Raw genomic sequence first — 20759 nt, forward strand, 5'->3', positions numbered from 1 at the left:
CTTCTCTCTTTAAGGCCAATCTTGCTCTCTCTCCAACTGTCCTGCTCTCCCCACCCAAAAGTCCAGAGTCCAAACAGACGTCCACAGCCTGCAGTCCCATCAGCCCCTGCAGCTCCCTGAGCTCCACCCTGCAGCCCACTCAGCTCTCCTGTGAAGATGAGGCACCAGTTAGCTTCGAGCAGCCGTTTGAGGGTACTCCACTGCCAAGCATCAACAAGGTCAACTAGTATAGTATATATCATATATATTTTTAAATTATTATATTTTATCAATATCAAAATATCTCGCTTTACAAAATACATTTTGTCCAATATGATTATTTATATATTTTTAGTCTTGTTTGGGAACTTCAGATTCAGATAAAGACGTGTCATTCATTTACATTCGGATTAAAATTTTAAACTAATGAGCAACAAATTCCTAACTTCTTAGCAGTGAAAATGTAAATGAAAATTAGATGGGAGGAAATATTATATTTCAGTGCTTTTGCATTTCCCCAAGAAACTTTTTGCATTTGCTCACAATAATAATTTGTAATGGAAATAATATGAGGTGGGAGGAGAATGGGAAGTTTCTTGGGAATAATGCAATATTTTTGTAAGAGAACGCAAATTTTGTGTAAGAGAATGCAATACTTCTGTGAGAGAACGTTTCTCAAGGTAACACAGAAAAATGCACTGAAATATAATTTTTCCTCCTATCTTATTTTTGTTTCTATCACCATTCAATTCAAGTTTATTTGTATAGCGCTTTTTACAATACGAATCGTTACAAAGCAACTTTACAGAAAATTATGTTTCTACAATATTTAGTAGTAGCTTATGGTGGTGACTGTCAGTTTGAGGATTTTTAGAAAAAATGAATACAAGACGTAGTCAGCTAGACGTTGAAAATTATTAATATTATTAATTAATAATTATTATATGATGCATTCACACATGTAGCAATAATTGTTAGTTTTGTTTGTTGATTCAAGGTTAGCATTATCTGAGGTCCTCTGAGGGTCAGCATCATCTCTTCTCAGGTGTTCTGGATCCAGACTGGAGCTTGTGTAAATCCTACATCCCGTGGCAAAACATAGAAACAAAATAGAGACATCATTAGCATAGCTGCTGATCCAACAAACTAAAATTAGTTTAACCCAAGCTAATGAATAAAAATGCACATTTAATCAGATGCAATTATACTCACAATTTAAAATGTTGATGTCCAGATGTATGCAGATGATGCTGTAATCTTTACACATGATAAGAACTACTCAGAGATAGCATCTACACTTACATCAGCGATGGTTCACATTGATGACTGGCTCACTAGGTCGTGTCTCTACTTAAACACCAAAAAAACAGTCTGTATGGTGTTCACCAAAAAATGTATGAAGGTGTCACACTCTAATGTGTTTCTTAGAGGACAGGAGCTTGATGTTGTCAATGAATTTAAGTATTTAGGAGTTATATATGACTCCACCTTAACATTCAAATATCATGTGAAAAAGGTGGCAAATAAAGTTAAATTCAGTTTGCAGAATTTTAAACAAGTCAGGCCGTTTCTTAACACCAAAGCAGCCAAGTTGTTTTTATATACTATGATTTTTTCACATATCGAGTATTGTTTCATAAATTGGTCATTAACTAGCATATCGAGTCTTAAAACTATTGAATCTCTATTTAAGAAAGCCATTAAAATTTTTGATAAAAAGGCATTGTCATTTCACCATTGCAATATTTTAGAGAGACATAATTTTTTAAGTTTTGACAATTTCAAACGTTTCAAGTACATTTGTCTAGTTTATAAGGTGTTAAATAATCTTGCTCCACCTCCACTGCATGCCTTTTTTCAAAGGCTTGCAAGCGGAGGTAGCACACGGGCCTCTATAAAAGGGGACTGTATGATACCATTTAGACGTACCACCTTTGGACAAAATGTAATATCAATAATAGGTGGAAAATTTTGGAATAGCTTGCCCCTTGTGATACGTCAGTGTCCTTCATTCACCTCCTTTAAAACTCAATTAAAACAGTGGCTCTTAGATAATCAGACATGTACTCACTTTTAACTGTAACTTTAGTCATTAATGCTGGGGGAACTGGTCGCGATTGATCGCGTCCGGAATGGAGGTTTGTGTTTGCATGGTGTATTTGTGTGTGCTCTGTGTAGTTGCTTTGTGTATATGAATGCACACATATGCATTTATTTAATAAATATCTACATGTATATACTGTATGTACATTTATACATTGTCTATGTTGTATATAGGTGTGAATAATTTACGCATGGATAAGTAAAGATCTTGAGTGTGTATGTGCGTGTGTGTGTATTTATGTATGCGGGATGATTGTGCATGGTGCATGCATGTGTATTGTGTGGGCGCGGACTATTGTTTTAGATGTGGTTGGTCGCAATTGTTATTATGTTATTATGAATTTTTGTCTTGTTTGTTTGTATTGTTGATGTATATTTTTATTTTTGTGTATTGTTGTCATAATGATTGAATGTTATATGATTGTTGGTTATTTTTTTTTTTTATTTTTATTTTTTTTTTCGTTTTTATGTCACCGGCCTAGGGACTGCAGATGAAAAATAGTATCTTTTTACTAATTCTGGCATATTTACATGGTGTATTTTCATACAACAATGTACATGAACATGCATGGTCCCTATTAAATAAACTAAACTAAACTAAGAGATACATTATTCGAATGCTTGGCGAAAGAGATGCGTTTTTAATCTAAATTTAAACAGAGAGAGTGTGTCTGAACCCCGAACATTATCAGGAAGGCTATTCCAGAGTTTGGGAGCCAAATGTGAAAAAGCTCTACCTCCTTTAGTGGACTTTGCTATCCTAGGAACTACCAAAAGTCCAGCGTTTTGTGACCTTAGGGTGCGTGATGGATTGTAGCATGGTAGAAGGCTAGTTAGGTACCCAGGAGCTAAACCATTTAGGGCCTTATAGGTAAGTAATGATAATTTGTAACTGATACTGAACTTAATAGGTAGCCAGTGCAGAGACTGTAAAATTGGAGTAATATGATCATATTTTCTTGACCTGGTAAGGACTCTAGCTGCTGCATTTTGGACTACCTGTAGCTTGTTTATTGAAGAAGCAGGACAACCACCTAGAAGTGCATTACAATAGTCCAGTCTAGAGGTCATGAATGCATGAACTAGCTTTTCTGCATCAGAAACAGATAACATGTTTCGTAGCTTGGCAATGTTTCTAAGATGGAAGAATGCAGTTTTTGTAACATTGGAAATATCATTTTCAAAAGACAAATTGCTGTCTAATATGACACCCAGATTTCTGACTGTAGAGGAAGTAACAGTACATCCGTCTAGTTGCAAATTGTAATCTACAAGATTCTGTGTAGTGTTTTTTGGTCTAATAATTAATATCTCTGTCTTTAAATTTCTCAGAATTTAATTGGAGAAAATTATTTGTCATCCAATCTTTTACATTTTTAACACATTCTGTTAGCTTAGATAATTGAGAAGTTTCATCTGGTCTCGTTGAGATATATAGCTGAGTATCATCGGCATAACAGTGGAAGCTAATTCCGTATTTTCTAATAATATTACCAAGGGGCAACATGTATATTGAAAATAGAAGGGGACCTAGGACGGATCCTTGTGGCACTCCATATTTTACTGATGATAAATGAGATGACACCCCATTCAAGTAAACAAAATGGTTGCGATCGGACAGGTAGGATCTAAACCATCTTAGAGCCTGCCCTTGAATACCTGTATAGTTTTGTAATCGATCTATGAGTATGTCATGATCTATTGTGTCGAACGCAGCACTAAGATCAAGTAAGGCTAGAAATGAGATGCAGCCTCGATCTGACACAAGGAGCAGGTCATTTGTAATTTTAACAAGTGCAGTTTCTGTGCCATGTCCTCTTAGGAGCTCTGTAATAATGGTTTTTAAATATGTATATATATAAATATCAATAACATTTAAATAATAAAATAATTATACAAATATATATATATATATATATATATATATTGCTTTGCAGAAAAATTACAACACTTTTGGATTTTGTGAGGGATACTCTCTTAGAATTTACTTTACAGTAAGTATATGCATTCCATATATACTGTGATGGGATAAGGGTTCTATCAGGAAATCATAACTGGTACCGCAGGGCTGTGATCACATATTTTGGACCATAAGTGGTTAATTAATTTTAATTGGTCATTGAAAACCTTGTTATGAGTGGCAAAACATGATCTCTTGAAAGTTGTTTCTCAGAAAATCTCTGATGTGTGCAGAAGAGGATCTGATGATAGCGGCATGAAGATGCACATCTCTTTGCGGCAGGCAGTATTGTGGGCTTAAGCTCCATGTAAGGCAATAGAGACTGTCCACTCTAATCCAATCAGGCCACTTCTGCATGTACCCTCTGTCACTCTTCAAAGAACATTCACAAAATAATGCAGCAATAACAAATGATTGTTAATATTTTGTTAAAGAAGTTTCTGTACTATGTTCTTTGATTCTGGAATGCAATGCAAATTCACAGAAAGGTCTGGATTTGTGAATTTGCAATTCAGTTGGATTAATTTGTACAGTTGATTCACAAACTGATTCATTTTGAGCTATTTCTGATGTAGGATGAGTACAATCCACTGTAGGAAATGTAATCATTTGTCAGCGAAGAAGCAGCTTGACACTGCAAAGCCAATTTATGTAAACATATCCATAACGGCATACAAAAATGTCCATATATTGGGAAAGTATTGATCATGTAAGGGTAGGAATGCCCCCATACTGTTGTATGTGGTATACTAATATTACATTCTGTAAATAGCCTAACGTACTGTAGGTTGCAGAGGGTTACTTTGAGTCCAGGTTTACGTGAAACTACTAAAGCCTTAAAATCTAGTATAATCTAATGCTGGAATGCTGTTATTAAACAACAGCTCTGTCCACAAAACATAATCTTTCCACCTAGACGTCAAACTAGCCAGAAAACATCACAGGAAGGAATCAAGCAGAGTGGTTTCTTCATTAGGGCAATAGGGAGACGCACCAAAGTGTGAAAGGTAGGATTTATTTCTATCACATTCAACCACAGTGTAACGCTAGCTGTCACTACTCTAGATTGTTTGTTCTGTCCATAGACTGTATAAAAACATGGACGTTGTGTCTGTGACATCGCTTGTAGGTTTCTGTAGAGCATTTTTGTAGCTCAAAGTTGGTGGAGCCGGCCGTCGCCATCTTGGCAGCGCGTCATTACCCGTCACTCCTGCATAATCCAAAATGCGCAAAGAGGCAGGAGCTGGTTTCTGAAGCCACTCCCACCTAGCTCAACAGTGGTGGCAGCAGCAGCAATCCACCTATCACTCAAGTGGCCACACCCTTAATTTACAGAACTGTTACAGAACAGAAGACCTAATATAATTTAAACGGATGAGTTGGAGCCAGCCTCTAGTGGCCAGTTGCAGTTTTACTTTTAGGTTTTACGAGAGACCAGAAGGTTGCAGCTTAGTTCTGCCTTAGGATATATAGTCCAATCAGCGTCAAGTCACATTATGTGGAGTACCGCCTCTTTTTGGGCAATTTCACTCTCGCCACAATAGACTTCCATATGTAGCAGAGTGAGGTATAGACCCAGTATGATTGGCTGGCATTACCCAAACAGGTGAATCTATCAGTGTCTGGACTTAATCATGATTGGTCAGTTAGTTAAGTTTCATGAGCCAATTAGCCTGTGTTGTGCATATAAAAGGGGGAAATTTTCATTGCTTGGGATGCATCGTCCTTGGTACCGCCCCTTTGTGACATGCAGTGCTTTGAATGAGTGCTAGTAGTTGGGCTATTGTTCTGTCTGTTGGCAAGTTTTCAGATATGGGCCTGCAAGTAGCTGTAATCCTGCATGATCATGCAGCATTGTACTATTTGCTTGATTTTATTGCACATCCAGAGGTTTCCAATAATATTAATTGAAGCCTAACAATCATTAAGTGACTGCACTGCTGCTCTTCTCTGTTTTGTTATAGTTTTGCTGGAACTCATCTGAGTTTGTCTGATTTTTTTTTTTTTTTTTTTGTGCATGGATTTAGGTGGCAGGAGTTGGCCATGATACCCTGTACTGTGTGTCCACATTGAGTGCTGTGTTTAACATGTTTGGTTTCTCACAAGATTGTGTATCATGGGTATTGAGTGTGAGGTAGAAATCTGAGGGTCTTTGCTGTACATCTCCCCCTTATTTTTGTTATTTTGTTGTTTTGTATCTTACTGGTAAAGAGTTGTGATTGTGTGAAGTTGTATTTGTTTCGTTAATTGTATATGATTGAAATTGAATTTGTTTTGTTTCTTAATGCTCACCCTGCCTTTGGCATCAAACCTGTGTCTCTTTTGCTTAGTGCTGTTATGTCTCAGTGTATTCTGAGTGGGGTAGTTGACTGTAGGATTTCTCTTATTATTGGTAACTTTCACATACCTAACCACTTCTTGCCACACATACTATTATTAATATATATATATATATATATATATATATATATATATATATATATATATATATATATATATATATATATATATATACACTGTAGATTGTTGATTATATGTTCTTAGTTATATAGGAATCGCAATTGTACTTTTGGGTATTCCGTAATGAGGACATACTGTAAACACACGTATGGAAGTGATTGGTCTAAAAAAACTACATGTGATTAGTATATTCAGTTCTCCAGTAAATAATCAAATTTATACTAAACTGGGTTATGTGTCCAGTATTCAACATGGTGTCAGAAGGTGATTCGTGGAAAAGAGAACGCCCTTGAAGAAAGTCAAGTTTCATCGAAAAGACTTGAGGAAAAAAAAGAAAAGAAAAGTTTCGGATAGCACATCGGAAAGACCCAAACTTCTATGTTTGATGGCAACATTAGTGAGAACTGGCGGGTATTCGAGCAAGAATGCAATATATTTATAGCAGCTGCTCACTCAGACAAAGATGCCTAGACGCAGGCATTTATTCTCCTTAACTTGGCCTGCTCAGAAGCCATCGAGCGGGAAGCCATCGCACGTTTGTGTATGCACCAGCCGTGTATGCGGGGGAAGGAGAGCAATGACGGATGAAACCAGAGAGAACCCAGAATGTATCAAACGGAAATTCTGTGAGTTATCCAACCCACAAATAAATGTTACTATGGAATGCCACAAGTTCAATATGAGAAACCAAAAACCCGGTGAAACCATAGAAGCATACATGAGTGATTTAAGGAATAAAGATGAACTCATAAGAGACAGACTTGTGTGTGGCGTGATCAATGATAGTATGAGAAAAATTATATTGAGAGAAGGTGAGTAAACACTAGCCAAAGCAATAGAATTGTGTCAAATCCACAAACTAAAAGATCTGCATGCAAAGACTCTTGCAGCATCTAAAAGCAACACTAACATGGACAAGACAGAGACTAAAATTACACAAGGATTTAAAGAAAGATCCAACTCTGATCACACTAGATCTCAGATCATAAATTGTAATAGTTGTGGAGGTAAGCATGTAGCAAAGAAGGAAAAATGCTTAGTTTATGGTCAACAGTGACAAATGTAAAAAATGGAATAATTTCAAGAAGTGCTGTAAAACTACACCAAAGCACATGCCGAATAGACGGATAAGAGCCATAGATCAACTCAAACTAAAATAAACTTCCACAGATAGCGCAGATGAATCCTACTATGTGGATGGGGTGTCACTTGAAAAAGCTGCTGTACGAACTGAGAAAAAGAAAACCCCTCAAAAGACTGAGCTAATAAGCAATGTGTACGTCAAAGGACATTCAGTTGATTTTAAAGTAGAAACAGGAGCCAAATGTAATGTCATATCTGAGGATTTGTTTGTGAAAAAAATGGAGAGGATCATCGAAGAAAACCAAACTCCTAGCCTATGGAGGTGAGGAGATACCCAGAGCAGGCTTTGTTACTTTCATCTGCCACTTATCAAAAAGGGCATACAACCTCTTGTTTTACGCGATAAAAAGAAACATGCAACCATTGATAGGTCTGCCAGACTGCTTACATATGCAACTGGTCTTGTTCAACAAAGAAATTCATCATGTGACAGGAGATGAGGTTTCAAGCTTTGCAAGCAAAATTCATTCTGAATATTCAGACCTATTCAAGGATGAGATTGGTAAACTTCCATTAACATATTCAATGAGACTGAACCTAGCAGTTCACCGAGTTGTAAAACCTGCACACAAAATCCCAGAAGCCATGCAGAGCAGGGTCGAAGCAGAATTAGGAAGAATGGTTAATATGGGTGTTCTTAACCCAGTCTCGGAACCCACTGAATGGGTATCATCAATGGTGGCAACCCACAAAAAGAATTCAGAGGAGATAAGACTATGCATTAACCAAAAAGAAGGCCCTCCTACGTACGCAACACCATATGCGTACAGTAGAAGTTGTCGCATCTAAAATGCCGGATTCCTCTTTCTTTTCCATTTTGGATGTGAAAAAGTCATTCTGCCTAATTTCTCTTGATGAAAAATCATCAATGTTGACAACGTTCAACTCCCCATTTGGGAGATACCAAGTTCTACGCATGGCATTTGTGTGGCGAGTGGGGCGGGGCCGAGAGGCGTGGGAACGAGGAGTGAGGCCAGGTGTAGTGATTGGAGATGAGCTACACCTGCGCCCCCCACCGCCAGTATCGAGTCCCACGTAAGAGATGGAAGGATATAAAACTGGAGTGACGACCGTGAAGGACAAGAGAGGACCAGGCCTGGGACATTATTCTATGTTTGCTTTTTATTTGTGTTTTGTATTTAATTTTGAATATTAAAACGTTTTGGATTGTGCGCCGGTTCCCGCCTCCTTCTTCCCGATGATTAGGGAGTTTTTATCGTTACAGTGGTGCCGAAACCCGGGAGAAGGAGGGACGCGCTGCTGAAGATCCCTCGCCGCTGTGGTGAATCCGTGGTGCCCTCGAGCAGGCGAGGTATGTGCCGCCAGGGACGCTCGAGGCGGTGGGCTGGAGCGAGTTGCCGGGGACGGGCGAGCTCGCTGCCGACCGCCCACGATATGGAGGGGCAGCTGCCGTCCGTGAGGGAGCGGAGGAGTGTCGTGCCGTCCGCCGAGGGCCGTCCAGTGCCAACGCAGGGCACCGCGGAGGAGATCACCCAGCCGGTGGAGGGCCGAGCAGCAGTGCGTCTGGGAACCGGATTTTTTTTTTTTTTCCTCTCTCCCCTCTCTCGTCCCTGTCGCTCCTCCTTCCATCTCCTTTTCTCTCGCCTCGTCTGTCCTACCCCCAGGTTCCCGCAGGTCCCCGTGAGCGGTCCCCCCCGGAGGGAAGGGGGGGAGGGAGGGGGAGTAGAGCGCAGTCTCGAGGGAACCCCCTGGCCTGCGAGGGGCGATGGGGGAATGTGGCGAGTGGGGCGGGGCCGAGAGGCGTGGGAACGAGGAGTGAGGCCAGGTGTAGTGATTGGAGATGAGCTACACCTGCGCCCCACCGCCAGTATCGAGTCCCACGTAGGAGATGGAAGGATATAAAACTGGAGTGACGACCGTGAAGGACGAGAGAGGACCAGTCCTGGGACATTATTCTATGTTTGCTTTTTATTTGTGCGCGTCAGTCGCCGTGAGGGGCTGACACGCTGTTTTGTATTTAATTTTGAATATTAAAACGTTTTGGATTGTGCGCCGGTTCCCGCCTCCTTCTTCCTGATGATTAGGGAGTTTTTATCGTTACAATTTGGAATCAGCACAGCGAGCGAGGTGTTCCAAAGGACAATGGAACAAATATTCGAAAGGTTATCCATGCGCTATTATAGTAGATGACATCCTTGTTGGAGGAAAGGATGTTGAAGAACATGATGTAAATCTTAAAAAAAGTGCTGGATCGTGCACAAAACCTTAGACTTAACCCTCTCAAATGTAAGTTTCGGCTGTCAGAAGTATGCTATGTAGGACATGTATTCACAAGTGAAGGACTGAAACCAGACCCTTCAAAGATCAAACCATCACAGAGATGGAAGTCCCAGAGAATGTCACAGCTCTACAACGCTTCTTAGGGATGGTTAACTATCTTGGAAAATTCCTTCCAGGTTTCAGCGACCTCTCAGCACCCTTACGAGAGCTGACTCACAAAGATATGGAATGGTGCTGGCTTAAACAACATCAAGATGCATTCAACTAGCTTGAAGTCACAAGCCCAACAACACTGAGATATTATGATGTCAAAAAACCTGTTACACTGACGTGTGATGCTTCACAATATGGACTTGGTGCGGCATGCCTTCAACAAAATGTTCCCATAGCATATGCTTCACGGACCCTGACACAACCCGAGAGACAATATTCTCAAATCGAGAAAGAGCTTCTTGCAGTGGTGTTTGGATGTGGTAAGTTTCACGACAACATATACAGAAAGAAAATCCACATTGTGACAGACCATCAGCCATTAGTCACGATACTCAACAAGCCACTGCACATGGCTCCTGCGCGATTACAATGCATGATTTTAACTGTGCGTTCACAACCGCCGGCGTCGAGAGCGTCAAGTAGATTTGCAGAAAGATTTGTGAGCGCTCAGACGCTCTGACGTAGATCGAATGCTTATTTTGTATTTAAAGTGGCCGCAAAGCAAACAAACTTGTTGATCTCGTGCAGACTGACCACAAGGATATAGGATACACAAGGAAACGTTATAAGTTAACCTCATGAAATATTGTTGTGGAGGAAATATTAAGATCCTTTACTTAAAATTAACAATCTCAGACACCTCGATCCACGTAACACTTTTAATTTATTTTTTATGTCCATGTAAGCAAACAGGGACACATCATAGATTATTGCAAACGCGAAACAGCAATAATCAACCTGACCTCCATTGGACTTGGGAACTAATGTGGTCGGAGCTACGTTCTCTGGAATCCTCTCAAGCGGTGGACTTCTACGTTCCGATTGGTAGCTCATTACCATAAAGTTGCCTTGATTTCAACTCTCCTCGACACTCTCAACGGCCAAGTCGCGCTGCGCCGCTCCTCGTCGCTGCTCGACGCCGGCTTACATTGAAAATGAATGATTTCCGGCCACTTTGACGTTCTCGACGGCCGGCGGTGTGAACGCAAAGTAAGGCTTCATAAGTATGACTTCGTGACAAACTATAAAAGAGGAAAAGAAATGTTTCTGGCTGACACTCTTTCACGTGCCCCAATGAAAAACACAGAAGTGTTAAGCAGTGAGAAGGCCGACTTTGAAGTATTGTCTGTTGAGCACATCTCGCCATCAAGGCTCATTGAGTTGGAAGATCACACAGCCACAGATCCAACATTGCAACAGTTTTCCAGGACAATACAACAGGGCTGGCCACACCGACATGCAAAACTTTCTCTTCAACTCCACCAGTATTATCCATACCGAGATGAGTTGACAACGAAGGATGGGGTTGTGATGAAAGGCCCAAAAGCTGTGATCCCCAAGTCACTGCAGAAAGAATATATTACTATTCTTTATAGAGTGCATCCTGGAGTAGAATCAACAAAACGCAGAGCACAAAGTGTAGTGTTTTGGCCTTCAATGAACAAGGACATTGAGAAGGAGTGTGCTTCCTGTTAGGTCTGCAATGGTATGAAACAGCAGCAACAAAAGGAACCACTGAAGCTACATGATATTCCAGAACTTCCCTGGTCAATTGTTGCAACTGCTCTATTTGAATGGAATGGCCAACATTATCTTGTCCTGGTGGACTCGTATCCAAATTTGTTTGAAATAGATCTTCTTCGTAGTTTTGCATCGACCGCTGTGATTACAAAATTAAAGAGACACTTTTCAGTACATGGCTGTCCCCAAAAAGTGATCACTGACAACAGAACACATCTTTCCAGTCAACAATTTAAGAACTCTGCAAGTTTCTTGGACTTCGTTCATGTAACAAGCATCCCGGAATATCCGCAATCCAATGGATTAGCAGAACAAGCGGTGCGAAGAGCAAGAGAGAGTTGATGGAAAAATCAAAGCGAGACGGAACAGATGTCTTCCTAAATCTACTCAATTTGAGAAACATACCTTGTGATGGAATTATCGGGTCACCAGCAGAAAGACTTCTGTCAAGACAAACACTGCCAACAAAGTTGCTAGTCCCTTCCACCAAAAGCCATGTCATGGTCAAGAAATCGACTTGCACAGAAGCGTCATCAACAGAAGCGGTATTATGACAGAAGCAGCAAGCCACTCTGTCTTCTTTTCAAAGGTGAAGTAGTCAGGTTACAAACACCTCAAGGGTACAAAAAAGTTGCCACAACTAAATGATTAATACAACCTTGCAAACATGCAAAAGTTTGTACACCAGGAAAATTTCAAAGTTTCCTTTCCGATCACCCAAGTGCACAAGTGACTGCTACTGAGTTAATATCGGAATCCGCTGTACCTGCCAAAGAAACAGAAAAAAAAAAAAAAAAAAAAACTTTATGTGACTCGCTCAGGCAGAATCTCGAAACCAAATCCAAAGTATATCTAGTGACCTACTAAAAGACTGTTAAAGAATTTGGAGTAAAATATTGTGAGTTTTGTTTGCTCATAAAATGTGACACTTTAAGTGCCAATAGTATATTTGGTTATACATTCTTTGATTTTGAGTTGATGTGGATATTTGTTGTTATAAGCTGATGAGAGATTAATAAAGAAAGGGGATGTAGAACATTGATTATATGTTCTTATATATGAATCGCAATTGTACTTTTGGGTATTCCATAGTGAGGACGTAAAGACACGTACGGAAGTGGTTTGTCTAAAAAAACTACGTGTGATTAGTATATTCAGTTCTTCAGTAAAGAATCATAGTTATACTAAACTGAGTTATGTGTCCATCATTCATATTTTTATATGTTTATATATGTTTTTTTTTCTTTATTTAAATTTTTTCCCGAATTGCAGGGACTGCAGTAGGAGTGCTAGCACTAACCTGCTTTTGTCATCATACATAAATTTAACTTGTGAAATAATTGGTGGGAACAAACATACCTCTATTTATTTATCTTTAAGATGAAATCAAAACAAGTCTGGATGGCCTGAATAAAGCAAACCAGTAACTTACCAGTAAAGTTGTTATGGATTATGACTGAAATGAAGTTAGACTATTCCAGTGACATAGAAGAGTCATATATATGTGCAAGTCTGTTATTATTAGTGTGCAAATAGGCAAACCGTGTATGTGCGCTCTGATAGCTTTTTGCACAAACATTTTTCAGTATGGTTTCAGTATGGTAGACTTTTCAGTCTACATGACTTGCTGTCTGTCTTGAAGTTGTTGTGGTGTTCTCACAACATGACAATGTGTAAATCCGAGGTGTCCAAACTTGGTCCTGGAGGGCTGGTATCCTGCAGAGTTTAGCTCCAACTTGCCTTAACATTCCTTCCTGTAAGTTTCTAAGTGCTTGATTAGCTGGTTCAGGTGTGTTTCATTAGGGTTGGAGCTAAACTCTGCAGGACAATGGCCCTCCAGGACCTAGTTTGTGCACGCCTGATGTAAATGATCTGGTGTAAATGGGTCATACACTCAACCTCTGACAGCCAACATCTCCACGAGGTCCCCAAAACGATGTTTTGTCATGAAAACAGACATGAGAAGTTGAACGGGAATGAGTGACACAAAACAACAAGTTAAACAGGAGTAATTTATTTGTAACTAGACATCAGGAAGAAATAAGTGCTGAAAGATGTTTGTGTGATGACTTAATTTCTTGTGTTAAAACTATTTAAAGCTGTGTTGTTGCTGTTGCTGTTTTTTTTCTGCTGACCTTAAACCATGCCTTGTTCTCTCATTGGCTGTAGCTCTAGATATGTAGCATAGCATGCTAGAAAGGTTTTTTTATTTTTATTATTATTATTATTCATTTATTTTTGTCAGCGAGCCTCTTTGACTCATCGTTGAGTAATTCACACACACAAAGATTGCAGAGTGCTGATCACATGCTGATTTTCCCACGATCACTGCCCGACCTGTCGGTGAACTTGTTGACTTGCAAATCGGGCTTATAATCTTGTAGTGTGAACTTAAAGGACAATTGCTGAAGAAGCATGCTTTAGGAGTTTCCAGTGGCCAGTGGTGTTCATATACTGTACATATGGACATTGAACACTCCCTCTTACAGGAACTGTTCACTGGTAATGTTGAGTCGCCTTCAGATCACCACATTCGACAAATTCATAATGTTTTTATTTCCTTTTTTTATTTTGTGTTTTGCTCTGTTTAATAATTTTGAATGGATCTGTCTACATTTATATACAGTCAGGTAAAGGCGACTGTTACATTGGTCGGTTAGCATCTCCGTGTGCTCCTATTTGGTATTGCAGCTTGACATGTAGTTATAGAAAAATGCTCTAAACAAATGTGACATTTATTTTTTCCTCAACATTTTTACTTGTATAAATAAATTGTGGATGATTAAAATGTAATGTTTTAACTTATCTTGCAAAAAATCTTGCACAAAATACTGTTTTGTGAAAGTCATCTTCAAACTCTATTTTGAACTTGATAAAACAATTATCTTCATTTAACATGTTTCAAGTCAGTGTTTTTCTTTTGATATACTGGGATAAATCTTACTGGAATAGATGCTAAAATTGTTACCTAGAAAATTTCCCACCAACCACACCTGGAACCAGGCACGTGCACACATAGACATCAAAGGGGGCTTGAGCACCTGCCCTTTTTATTCCTGGAGAGAAAGTGCCCTTTTTTCTGGGGTGCTTTTTTTTCTGAAAAAATAATATATATTCCTGTTTGCGCACAGCTTCCCTGTCAAACAAATATATTTATTGAAAAATAGTATAAATATCAGGTCAGGAGTTCTGAAGCGCTCATTGACCCCCAACCCACCCCCCCACTCCCTTCCCCCCTTGCGCGCAGCGGCGCACATCAGATACACAGACACACACCTGCAGGCAGCAGCAGCCCCTCCCAGCAGTGTTTTTCTTGGCTTGTGCTGAGGTGAGCGGAGCTGGTGATGAACAAAAGATTAAAATACCAGTGCCCCGAATATTGCTCGAATTTACTGCTGATTAGCCAAAGGCAAATATAACTTAGTTAACCTGTGTTTTGATAGCAAGCATGCCTCATGAGCTACTAGACTAGAGCTGTGTAAGGAATAATCGCTATACATTATCCTCCTGCTTATTACCTGGCTACCTACCAAATAAATTAATAATTTGACACAACATATTAAAAGGGAGTTTATTGATTTAAACCCAATTGTATTGCTTCCGCTAAAGAAAATAGTACGCTCCGTCTCTACGTCTCTATCCTGTCAGTCCATAGCATCAAGAAAAAAAAAAACGTAATTATGAGAAGTGCCCTTTATTTCACTTGAGCCCCTGTCCCTCAAAATGTCTGTGCACGTCCCTGCCTGGAACCAAGTATCTATCTTATAATATAACTTTTCACTGTGGATTGTTGGATTGGCTTTAACCATGGATAACAATAATTAATTAATTCCATTTATATAGCGCTTTTCTAGGCACTCAAAGCGCTTTACATAGTCAGGGGGTATCTCCTCATCCACCACCAGTGTGCAGCATCCACCTGGATGATGCGACGGCAGCCATATTGCGCCAGAATGCCCACCACACACCAGCTTACTGGTGGAGAGGAGACGGAGTGATGAAGCCAATCAGCAGATATGGGGATTGTTAGGAGGCCATGATGGTCAGAGACCAATGGGCGAAATTAGCCAGGATGCTTCGGTCACACCTCTACTCTTTTCGAAAGACATTCTGGGATTTTTAATGACCACAGAGAGTCAGGACCTTGGTTTAATGTCTCATCCGAAGGATGAAGCGGAGTCCAGCCCGGGGCCGTCACATGTGGTTGGCGCAAGCTCCTTCATAAAATTCACCGGCCGTGCAGTTCTCAAACTGGCCCACTTCTACTCACTCAAGCCGGCCTCTGCTCACTCTAGGCCTCTGGCCTCCGCTCACTCAAGGCTGCGGTGTGTGACGCTGCTTTGTTGAGAAAGTGAAACTACTTTGTTTGGCCTTCCAAAAGAGGACACGACTAGAAATCATGTTTATATCACGTTTATAATGGGGTTTAATGTTTATGTCTCATCGCTCCGGCCGGACAGGGGATCACAATATGTTAAGGGGCATAACATTTCCGTCAGCCGCTGGAGGTATTCAGCCAATCAGATCGCACTCTTTTCTCATTTCAGACTGATGAGCCTTGTAAAAATCAGCGCGTTTCAGAAGTGAAGTGAAATTCAGCCAAGTATGGTGACCCATACTCAGAATTCGTGCTTTGCATTTAACCCATCCAAACCATGAACACACACCCAGAGCAGTGGGCAGCCATTTTTATGCTGCAGCGCCCGGGAAGCAGTGCCTTGCTCAAGGGCACCTCAGTCGTGGTATTGCCGGCCTGAGATTCAAACCCTCAACCCTAGGGTTAGGAGTCAAACTCTCTAACCACTGGGCCACGACTTCCCTTTGGGGCACATAGGAGAAACAATAATGAACAATATGTGGAAAATAATGATTTTTTTTGTTTGTTTTTACCTTAAACCACATAAACACATTTCAAATACACAAAATATTGTTATTTTTTAGCAACATCATATGACCCCTTTAAAATAAAAATAGTTCAGTGTTATTAAAAGACCATTTTATCACATTGAGAGGAACAGAAACAGAAACAGAAACCTTGGAGTTATGATTGATGATCAGCTGACTTTCTAAAACCACATTGCTAAAACTGTCCGATCCTGCAGATTTGCTTTATTCAACATAAAGAAGATCAGACCATTTATTTTGGAACATGCTGCACAACTCCTTGTTCAAGCTCTTGTTCTGTCCAGGCTGGACTATTGCAATGCCCTCTTGGCAGGTCTTCCAGCCAGTTCTATCAAACCTTTACAATTAATCCAAAATGCGGCCGCCATATTAATTTTTTATGAGCCTAAAATAATACACGTCACACCTCTGTTTATCAATTTGCACTGGCTACCAATAGCTGCTCGCATAAAATTCAAGGCATTGATGTTTGCATACAAAACTACGACTGGCTCTGCACCCATTTACTTAAATTTGTTACTTCAGACTTATGTGCCCTCTAGAAGCTTGAGTTCTGCAAGTGAACGTCGCATAATTGTGCCATCCCAAAGAAGCACAAAGTCACTTTCACTGACTTTTAAATGAAATGTTCCCTCCTGGTGGAATGACCCCAACATCTCTTCCGTCTTTATTTGACCCTCTTACTTTAGCACTCTATTCTTAAAAAAATTATAATAATAATGTAACATCCTTTCAAATCTTTTTGTATTATGTTTATTTTCTTTTTATTTATTATACAATTATAAAAAATACCTCTAACACTAGCTTGCTCTATTCTTTTTCTATTTTATCTGTTTTCTTTTTATTCATTATATTATTTAAAAGCCCTTGTTACGTGTACTCCTTTTAAGCTAACTAAGACTTGTTATAGCACTTGTATATAATTGCTCTTTTGTTGTTTTTGATTGCTTCAATTGTCCTCATTTGTAAGTCGTTTTGGATAAAAGCGTCTGCTAAATGACTAAATGTATATGTAAATGTAACAGACAACATCACCACCTAAATTTCAGATTTCTGTGAAACCCATTTGTTTTTAAATAAATGATTAATCGATCAAATTATCAAATTGTACATTTGGTCCCCCTAAATCATAAATATCTGGTAAATTCCTTGATTTTATGCAATCGTTTATTGTGTTGTACTGTATTGTTTTACTGTAGTTTCAATATTTTTCTGCTTATCACAGCCTTATGTTGTTAGCATAGCAACACTCTTCTGTGTGGTAAATATGACAAGGGCTATTTGTGGGGCACTTGGAGTGGTTGTTTGCAGCCAATTTCCAGTTTTATTTTTGATGTTCAGTCCAATTAGCATGCTGCTTATGTAGCATGGCAGCTAAATAAGTTTGATACAAAGTAAATATGTCTGATGTAGTCTGTAGTGCTTTTAAAATTATGTATGAATTCAACTTTTACAAACTCAGCTAGTCTGATTATGTGTCTTCACCCCACAGAGTCGGGCTAGGCTGTCTTTTAAGCGACGGCTGCCCACACGACAACACAGAAAGTCAGCATGTGAGGAGACAAAATGGAACGATGATTCTCCATGTGAACCAGATAGTCAACAGCAGAATGGAGATGAAGGGGAATTGTATAATGGGCCTTCACAGGAGGACACTGAGGATAAAACAGACTATGTTCAACCCACCAATGGCCTTCAACAGGAAAAAGACAGGACAGAGCACTTAGATGCAACCCAAGAAAATGAGGGGACCGAAGTAACCCATGTAGGAAGTAAGGAAGAAGTAACTGAGGGAGGGTATGAACCTTCTGACTCTAAACAAGCTCAAGAAGAAGAGAAGGAAGAGACAAGAGAGGACAGGACAGAAGTGAAAGAGGACAAGGAAGTTCTGGATGAAGAGAACAACCCAGAATAGAAATAACAGGGTAATGGTCTTGAAAAGAAAAATTAGCTTTTTTTTATAACTTTTTATAACTTTTTATAACTTTTTTTTTTTTTTACACAACATAAGGCATTGATTTAGCAACCCAGAATAATAATAATGTTATTGCCAATAACCGTTGACTTAATGGTGTTTCTAACAAAATTTCAAATGGAATCGCTGAGAATAGACTCCAGAATAGATGAAAAGTTAAATTGTCTAAATGACAGAATTGAATTTTTTTTCTCATTTAGGACTGTGGATTTGTGGACATATTGTCAGAAAGTAAATATTACACAAAGGGTTAGATGTTATCAGCACTCTCGTGGCAATTTGTTGCAATTTTATGTTTTAGAGTACTGGTGGTGAATTTGTATAATCTCATTTGTATGTTTTTGTAAAATCTGCTTGCACCCCACTGCTGGTTAGGTTTAGAGGTGGACCTTTAAAAAAAATCATACATTTTTGTACAAATGAAAAACTGTACAAATTTGCCTCCAACTGCAAAAATGTGTATATTTTCTCAAGAGATCAGGTGGGATCTTGAAGCCATAATATATCAAACCCTGAGTTTCTATTCAAACTCTCTAGAGTATGTCTGGGTTATTCATATTCCTTGATTATCTTGCTGGCTTTTTCTTTTAAATAAACTTAGATTTTTATTTTCTGTTCAGAGAACAGAAACACTTTCACCTTTGGAGAGCATTCTTCATTTTGAAAGTACATTTCCAGCATTCACCCTGTTTGAATATCCATGTGATTCAGTTAACAAAGTGACAAATATCACTGAAATAGGTGTAGTTTTACCGACTGTTGGTTAATTTGAAATATCTGACATGCCTCTGTGATAGCACTAGGGTCTGTTAACAGCAAAAGTTGGCTATAAATGCTTCATAAACAATTCAGAAATTATTTATCAGTCATTTTGAGTGTTTAGTTTCACTGACATTGAGTTGGCTAAGAGGGCTGTGGAAAGGGTTTGGGTAAAGTTGCAAAATCACGAATCACTAAATACAATTTTATTTTCTGATGGTTACTGAAATTATTATTATTTTTTTTAAGATATATAACGACAAATATAAATAATACAAAGAGCATAGTGGCAAATATATTGTGAAGGCCAAATTTATTAGCAGTCTCGACTGCTGTTATGTAAAGATACTTTATTATTAAATATAATGCCTGAAATGTATCACTGTGACTGCAAAGCTACTGTATTGTATCAATGATCTACTACTTCCCATATATGACTGAATAAAGAGCTTTATTTACACTTACCAGATGCTTTCCTTTGTTGTGTACAGTAATTGAGTCTGAAGCATCACTGACTGACCCCACTGACTGACATGATAATAATTAAATAATCTTACTAAATAGTTCACTTTTTAGTTACAACAAGCCTAATTACTTTTGCTTTTTGCTAAAAACGAAACCAAATGCACTCGGTCCTGTACATGTTGCGCTAACATTTTCAGTAATTATACTCTAACAGAGTTCACTAACCTCTGTTAGAGTATAGTAATGTCATTACTTAGGTAAAAATGAATCTGACTGGTTATATGCAGGTTAAAGCATATCGCACACGCAACCACTCACTCCCAAGACGTGTATCTGCCACCCTTGCATCAGGTTGACTGAAGATGTCCATGTGCATATTCCATCCTGGGTGCGAATTTTTCTGAAGGTCGGTCCTGCACAGACAGATACTAACTAACAGAAGACACTTGAATAGTTTTTCTTACTACCTGAAAATGACAAATTTAATATATATATTTTTTAATGTAGCTCTTATGAAGCTCTTTCTTTCTGAAGCACGTATTCTCTGCATGCTTTCTCCCTTTGAGTAATTTCCTCTTGAAATAAAAGTTATGTTTGCACAATGAATTACCTGTTTCCATTACTGCCAGCTACAGTACAAACCCTAACCCTGCCTCCCAACCAAACCCATCCGCCCCACCCTTCCACCCCAGAGCCGCCCCTAATACTAACACACACACACACACACACACATAGGGCCCTATTTTAACGATCTAAGCTCATGGTCTAAAGCACTTGGTGAAGGTGTTATCAGGACATGTTTGCATGACGGGAAAATGGTCGGTGTGCTCGGGCACATGGTCTAAACAGGTTGTCCATTCTGAATGAGTAATGGCCATTTTTTGGGGAACGTAACGTGTAATAAACCAAACAGTCTCGTCTCCCATCCCCTTTAAAAGCCAGTTGAGCTCGCGCCATGGTGGGTTCGCTATTTACAAAGCGAAATATAATTAAAAAAAAAAAAAATTGTGAGCTGCTGCACATCCCTGTGTGTAA

The 20759-nt window shown here is 39.2% G+C and overlaps 1 protein-coding gene and 1 long non-coding RNA gene across 4 annotated transcripts in view; one reads left to right on the forward strand and one right to left on the reverse strand.

Moving 5' to 3' along the window:
* The window catches only part of LOC128029440 (capZ-interacting protein), a 69034-nt gene extending 49311 nt beyond the window's left edge, over positions 1-19723 (forward strand). For all 3 annotated transcript variants that reach the window (XM_052617226.1, XM_052617227.1, XM_052617228.1), the window contains 2 exons: positions 15-218; positions 18018-19723. In XM_052617226.1, the coding sequence (XP_052473186.1) occupies positions 15-218; positions 18018-18440 (627 nt within the window). In that variant the 3' untranslated portion in view covers positions 18441-19723. The remainder of the gene's footprint in view (positions 1-14; positions 219-18017) is intronic.
* Positions 1-20759, reverse strand: part of LOC128029442 (uncharacterized) — a 22960-nt gene continuing 2201 nt past the window's right edge. The window contains exons 2-3 of the long non-coding RNA XR_008187386.1: positions 939-1058; positions 1-148 (exon numbers count right to left, since the gene is read on the reverse strand). This is a non-coding gene — a long non-coding RNA (uncharacterized LOC128029442). The remainder of the gene's footprint in view (positions 149-938; positions 1059-20759) is intronic.

This window comes from Carassius gibelio, chromosome A15, assembly GCF_023724105.1.
Source record: "Carassius gibelio isolate Cgi1373 ecotype wild population from Czech Republic chromosome A15, carGib1.2-hapl.c, whole genome shotgun sequence".
NCBI classification, from domain to species: Eukaryota; Metazoa; Chordata; class Actinopteri; order Cypriniformes; family Cyprinidae; genus Carassius; species Carassius gibelio.